The 7,649-nt window shown below is 41.8% G+C and overlaps 1 protein-coding gene across 1 annotated transcript; it reads right to left on the reverse strand.

The window, feature by feature from the left end:
- Positions 1 to 2,700: 2,700 nt before the first annotated feature.
- LOC141271662 (uncharacterized) lies at positions 2,701 to 5,235 on the reverse strand. Its single transcript, XM_073681702.1, has 2 exons — positions 5,172 to 5,235; positions 2,701 to 3,723 (listed from the first exon to the last, which is right to left on the reverse strand). The coding sequence occupies exons 1-2, from the start codon at positions 5,214 to 5,216 to the stop codon at positions 2,701 to 2,703; spliced, it is 1,068 nt and encodes a 355-aa protein (XP_073537803.1). The 5' UTR covers positions 5,217 to 5,235.
- Positions 5,236 to 7,649: the final 2,414 nt, after the last annotated feature.

Genomic DNA, 7,649 nt, shown 5'->3' on the forward strand with positions numbered 1-7,649 from the left:
ACGTATGAGGATTGTACATGCGGATTGTACATGCGTTTTTCCTGCCAGGGACATGCGGATGTGAAGCGTTCTTCACATACATTTCCGCATGCGGGTTGACAAGCGCTTTCCAAGCGATTTTAGCATCACTTGGAAAGTGCTTGTCAACTTGGTCACACTATATAAATCCATGCAAACCGCTTGGATTTATATAGTGTGACCCCAAAGAATGTCAAAAAATAAAAAAATAAATCTATACTTACCTTCCGATGGCCCCCGCAGTCTTGCTTCGCTCCGTCCTGGCTGCCGGCAGATCACGGTACACTGAAGGACCTGCCGACGTCAGCATCGCGTGACCCGTCACATGACTATGACGTCAGCACAGGTCCTTCAGTCCATTGCGATCTGCCGGCATGGGAGGACGAGCGTAGCGGGGGCCATCAGAAGGTAAATATAACATTTATTTTTTATTTTATTCTTTTTTTCACAGGTTCTATGGTACCCGGATCCGGAGGAGAGTCTCCTGTCCTCCACACCCGGGTACCATCCGCACATTGAAACGCATGGAATGAGCATCTACATATACAGTGATGCGGAATCCATGCGTTCCAATGCAAGTCAGTGGCGGCGAAAACGCAGCGCTTCCGCAAAATAATTGGTAGTGCTGCATTTTTTTCCGCAATGATAATCCGCAGCAGGAATTTCCGCAGCATGTGCACAGCACATGCGGATTATCATTGGGGAACATGGCAGGCCTTCTACCATGAGTTTTTTAAGTGTTTCTGCAGCGTTTTTGCCGCTGCAGAAATGCTTAAAAAACGCATCGTGGGCACACAGCCTTAACATTTGATACAAAAACCTTTGGTTTCAATTACAGAGGTCAGACATTTCCTGTAGTTCTTTACCAAGTTTGCACACAATGCAGCAGGTATTTTGGCCCACTCCTCCATACAGATCTTCTCCAGATCTTTCAGTTATCGAGGCTGTTGCTGGGCAGCATTGAGTTTCAACTCCCTCGAAAGATTTTATATTGGTTTCAGGTCTGGAGACTGGCAAAGCCACTCCAGAACTTTGAAAGGTTTCTTACGGAACCACTCCATAGTTGCCCTGGCTGTGTGTTTCAGGTCATTGTCATGCTGGAAGATCCAGCCACGACCCGTCTCCAATGCTCTTACTGAGGGAAGGAGGTTGTTGGCCAAAATCTCGCAATACAGCAATACATGACCACTCCCATGCTCCTTTCAATAAGGTGCAGTTGTACTGTCCCCTTTGCAGAAAAGCACCCCCAAAGTATGTTTTCCCCACCATGCTTCACGATTGGGATGGTGTTCTTGGGGTTGTACTCATCCTTCTTCTTCCTCCAAACACAACGAGTGGAGTTGATATCAAAAAGTTCTCTTTTGGTCTCATCTGACCACATGACCTTTTCCCATGTCTCCTCTGGATCATCCAGATGGTTATTGGCGAGCTTCAAATGGGCATGGGCATGTGCTGGCGTGAGCAGGGGGACCTTGCGTGCCCTGTAGGAGCTTAATCCATGACGGTGTATTGTGTAACTAACTGTAATGCTTGAGACTGTTCCCAGCTCTCTTCAGGTCATTGAACAGGTCCTCCTGTGTAGTCCTGGGCTGATCCCTGACCTTTCTCATTATCATCCTTACCCCACGAGGTGAGACCTTGCATGGAGTCCCAGACCGAGGAAGATTGACAGTTATCTTGTGTTTCTTCCATTTTCAAATAATTGTGCCAACAGTTGTCTTCTCACCAAGCTGCTTGCCTATTGTCCTGTAGCCCATCTCAGCCTAATGTAGGTTTACAATTTTGTCCCCGGTGTCCTTAGAAAGCCGTTTGGTCTTGGTCAGTGGTGCAGAGGTTGGAGTGTGATTGTTTGAGTGTGTGGCGAGGTGTCTTTTATACTGGTAATGAGTTCCAGCAGGTGCAATTAATACAGGTAATGAGTGCAATACAGGTAATGAATGCAGAGTAGGAGGGCTTCTTGAAGAAAAACTTACAGGTCTGTGAGAGCCAGAATTCTTGCTGGTTGGTAGGCGAACATATACTTATTCATGCAACAAAATGCTATTTAATTATTTAAAAATCATACAATGTGATTTCCTGCTTTTTATTTTTATATACTGCCTCTCACAGTTGAAGTGTACCTAGGATAAAAATTACAGACCTCTCCATTCTTTGCAGGTGGGAAAACTTGCAAAATCGGCAGTGTATCAAATACTTATTTTCCCCACTGTAGCACAGTCTTCGGCTATTTTATAAGTCCAATAGACAGGGAATGGAGTGGCAGCTTGCATAACTATCCACTTTAAATGAAGATACAAGACCCTTGACAAATTTGGATCCAGCACATTGATATTAAATTAATCTTATTTTTGTATGCAAAAGAATGAACATCTGAATGAGACCTAATTGAAGCCACTGGACTAAGGGTTTACATGGGATAAATATGTAATCTGGCTTTATTTTGTCTTCAGGTATTTTAGAATCTGGTTTGTACAGTTAACATGTAAAGAATATTAACCTGAGTTATGCTACTCATATTTATATAGGTATGACAATGGCAATTTGTACCAGTTCAGTAGAGACAGCCCATGTATTTCAAACAATGTGAACTAATAATACAAATAGTACAGATGCTAACGGATATTTTATTAAGTTGCCGAACATATTGAAAACACAGACATTATAGGTAATGAGAAAGGCATTCTAAACTGCATCCTGAGGAATTATATCTTCATTTGTTATAGTAGTAGCTGCCTTGGTTTTGGCAAAGATCAGAATAGTGGGTCCAGCTGATATCAGTACAGTGGGGCTTACAGGGATCATGACACTGGAACTTTCAGGGATCCAGACAGCAGGTCTTTCAGAGATCAGGACAGCAGGTCTTGCAGGGATCTGGACAGTAGGACTTGCAGAAATCAGTACAGTGGGGCTTACAGGGATCATGACATTGGAGCTTTCAGGGATCCAGACAGCAGGTCTTTCAGGGATCAGGACAGCAGGTCTTGCAGGGATCTGGACAGTAGGACTTGCAGAAATCAGTACAGTGGGGCTTACAGGTATCATGACATTGGAGCTTTCAGGGATCCAGACAGCAGGTCTTTCAGGGATCAGGACAGCAGGTCTTGCAGGGATCTGGACAGTAGGACTTGCAGGGATCAGTACAGCAAGGCTTGCTGGTACTGGGACTATGGGGTTTGAAGGGATAGGAACAGAAGTGCTTGCAAGGTTCAGGACAGCATGGCTTGCAGGGATCTGGACAGCAGAGCTTGCAGGTATTTTGATAACGTGGCTTGCAGGGATAAGAATATTAAGGCTTGCAGGGATCAGGACAGCAGGACTTGCAGATACTGGAACAATGGGGCTTGCAGAGATCGAGACAGTGCTTGCAGGGATCAGGACAGCAGGTCTTGCAGGGATCTGGACAGTAGGACTTGCAGGGATCAGTACAGCAAGGCTTGCTGGTACTGGGACTATGGGGTTTGAAGGGATAGGAACAGAAGTGCTTGCAAGGTTCAGGACAGCATGGCTTGCAGGGATCTGGACAGCAGAGCTTGCAGGTATTTTGATAATGTGGCTTGCAGGGATCAGAATATTAAGGCTTGCAGGGATCAGGACAGCAGGACTTGCAGATACTGGAACAATGGGGCTTGCAGAGATCGAGACAGTGCTTGCAGGGATCAGGACAGCAGAACGTGCAGGGATCAGGACAGTAAGGCTTGTAGGGATCTGCCAGGAAATAGATAACATGTCAGAAAATGACACAAATAATCTTTATCTTCTGTATCTTTCATTGCCTGTATATATTTCTGCAACATAACAAGACCTTTGTACTTTTACTCACCACATTCAAGGTTGGGACATTAGAGATTTTACATTATGGAACAAGAGCTTCAAATTTCACCCATTGAAATAATTAGACCTGACCATTCTTTTATTTTCCACTTGATAATATTTTAACGTGGGGCTATATTACATAAGCTTGGTACTTTGCTATTGCAATCAAATTTTATGTACTGCTCAAACAAGCTTCTTACACCTCTCAACTGGAATTTTGGACCACTCTTCTTTTGCAAACTGCTCCAGGTCTCTCATATTTGAAGGCGCCTTCTCCCAACAGCAATTTTAAGATCTCTCCACAGGTGTTCAATGGGATTTACATCCAGACTCATGCTTCAGATAAAGTTGTTTGAACATAATTTCACAAAAAAAAAATGGTCTGGACAAAATTGTTGGCACCTTTCCAAAATTGTGGGTAATTTGCCTTTATTTCTCTGATTTTTTTGTGTTGTTCCAATACATGCAAAGTAAGTAAACAGGTGTATAACAAAACATGTGTAATTGCAATCATTTTCTGGAACAATTTCATGGGTGCCAACACTTTTGACCATGACTATATACTTCTATAGCCACACTTATAGTACAGCCACACTTATAGTAAAGAATCCCAATCTAATATGAGGCTGATACATTTTCTCCTCTTCTAATTAAATTGCCTGTAAGGCATTGTTTTTACAAACTTTAAAATCCCAAATTTAAGAACCTGCCTTGGTACTGGAATATAACCATTCCTGTAATAACTTTCCTCAGTCTCCTCTGTAGCTGCTCTAGTTCATCTAGTTCAGCTATGTCCTTCTTCCACATGATACATCAGCAGCTGCCTGGCACTGATCAATGCCACCAATTCCAATTGTCCATCAATTCCGCAAAGTCATTTCTACGGACAATTACCTCTATTTTAAGCTTCAATTGCCTTTCCTCCTCACTAGCCTCTAGCTTCTCCAATTTCTCTGTAATATAAAATAATCTTTGTGTTGATTACCTTACAGAGCTTAGTATCATCGGCAATCTTGAAATTCTACTTTGTACACTGTTTACAAGGTCACATTTTCAAAAAAGTGGGACAAATAGTGCCCCCTATCATATAGACTGTTAGTCACCCTCTTTTTCCTTTGTTGACACATTCATACATATTTCTTACTTTATAAATGAACCTTCTATGTGGCATAATATCAAATGCCTTTGAAAAGTCCAGAGAATATCCATTGCGTTTTTCCAGGATCAGTCTGGAACTTGCCTCCTCATAAAAGCTGATCAGATTAGTTTGACAGAACAGATCTCTTCTAAACCTTTGCTGATCATCGGTTAAGCATAGAATGTTTTTTTTTTATAATTACCTTTCCTTTGAAGATGGAGACCATGATGATGTTGGTGATAGCCATGTTATTGGAATCCTGCTTTGCAGGCTGAAAAATAGACAATGGGATTAAATTGTACTTATTGCTTTTTTTATGAGCTCAATACAAATCACATCACATTTACACCAGTTTGGTTTTCATCCATCCATATATATGCTACCTCTGAAAATGATATAATCTATGTTAAAGGGGTTGTCTGGTTAAGACAAATTATCACCTACGCTCAGGAAAGGTGATATCTTACTGATTGCTGAGAGTACTGCACTAATCGGCAGCGCCAGGATTTCTTATCTCTTACAAGACACTTTCATGTCCATTATGAAATGCAGCAGGTCAGATTCCTGACAGCTGGTCTGTTCATTTTCTATGGTACTGATGGAAAAAGTTGAGTGTGGTGCTTGGCATCCCCATATAGAAAGACTGGAACAGCGGTCGAGAATGTGCAATGCCACTCCATTCTAATGGGAATAAACTACACCATGATGCCTCTTAGTGAGTGGTCCAGAGGTCAGACCTCAACAATCAACAAGCTAACGCCTATCATTTGAATAGGTAATATTTTGTTTTCCTTGGACAACTCCTTTAAGTGGTTTGTATGACTTACGGTCTTGGCATATGTGTACACAGACAGGTGCTCTTTAGCAGGGGTCTTTGAGTGGATTTTTGCAGGTTCTGGTAATCTTCTAGTCAGAAGGTCCTCCTTTGACTCTGGACATGACTAGTTCCTCATACAGTGTTTTCTCTACTTTCAGAGAGTTTCAGAAAGATTCTATTCACTAATGTTAGATTTAAAACTTGTCTGTTTATATAGTGGAGCTGCAATCAGGAGACATTCTTCATATGGATGGTCACAGCAACATTTACAAGGTGTTGAAATATACACCTGACTATAGTAAATCTGGCCCAGAATCACATGGAATATACTTTTTATTGAGTTATGTGCTTAAATAGGGACTATTAGTGACATCATGATTGCAGTGTAGAAGCTTGTATAATAAGTCTATGTCTACTGTGTATAATTCCTGCATGTACAGCAAAAAATGAAGGACGTTTTCTATAAAAGTATTCACATTTTCAAGAGGTATTGGCCAAACCACCCACCTTTTTTAGTTTTTAGTGCATTATTTAATAGTGGAATATATGTAAGATCATGGTAGTGCAATGCCCATTCACAAATGTCAATAATCAATGTAAAAAAACTTATCTAAAAATAAAGACCATATACAATTTTTGGACAAAATAGACCACAAACTTTATTAAAGGGTTAAACAAATTAATAAATATTGGAACCATAAATTTAAACATAATCAATGAAAAAACACCGCAACAATATTACAAAACTAACAAAATTGGAGTGGAACGGGACGATATTTGATCAGGTCTCCATATGGTTGCCAGAATCAACCAGAGATGGGGCCTTTTATTTGAAAATCTTCTTGCCACTGAATTGAAGGAAACAATCGAAATAAAGCGCCCCTTCCTGCTCAAATGAAGAAGTTCACAAAATAATTCTCAAATACCCGATCAACAGTAAGTACCAATAAAAGAGGGGAAGGAATAGGGGTACAAAGTTGATGGAAATAAAAAGAGAAAAGAGGGGAGGGGAACATACTAAAAATTCTAAACAATTAAGCAAATATTGAACTACCTACTCTAAAGATCTCATAGCTTTATTATGTAAGGCACGTGCAACCATCATTACTATCCAAGTTAAGCACAATTCATAATCAGTGCAAGGCACAATAATTTACCAATCTTTCATTATCCTGTAACTAAAATGTCATTTTTATTGATATTTTTATTTAAAAAGACCCGCTGTATGTATTCTGAAGTTAAAATAATTCTTCACTGTCTACCAATAATAATTGGAATGAGTCTATTTAATAATATGACCTAAGCTGGCATCTAGTATGTACTATAGCATATGCTGTACATATATATATATACTAGCTATTGAACCCGTTCTACGCCCGGGTGGCGAGTATTTATATTGGTATATGGCCTCCATCTTGTCATGTGCTGCTTCCATCTTGCGCCCTAATCTTGTCATGTGCTGCTCCCATCCTGCACCCCCATCCTGTCATGTGCTGCTCCTATCCTGCGCCCCCATCCTGTCATGTGCTGCTCCCATCCTGCGCCCCCATCCTGTCATGTGCTGCTTCTATCCTGTGCCCCCATCCTGTCATGTGATGCTCCCATCCTGCGCCCCCATCCTGTCATGTGCTGCTCCCATCCTGTGCCCCCATCCTGTAATGTGCTGCTTCCATCCTGCGCCCCCATTCTGTCATGTGGTGCTCCCATCCTGTGCCCCCATCCTGTAATGTGCTGCTGCCATCCTGCTCCCCCATCCTAGAGTGTGCTGCTCCCATCCTGCGCCCCCATCCTGTCATGTGTTGCTGCCATACTGCACCCCCATCCTGTCATGTGCTGCTTCCATCCTGCGCCCTTATCTTGTCA

This window comes from Phyllobates terribilis, unplaced genomic scaffold (assembly GCF_046119375.1).
Source record: "Phyllobates terribilis strain yellow unplaced genomic scaffold, ASM4611937v1 Scaffold_5__5_contigs__length_657084704, whole genome shotgun sequence".
In the NCBI taxonomy this organism is placed as follows: Eukaryota; Metazoa; Chordata; class Amphibia; order Anura; family Dendrobatidae; genus Phyllobates; species Phyllobates terribilis.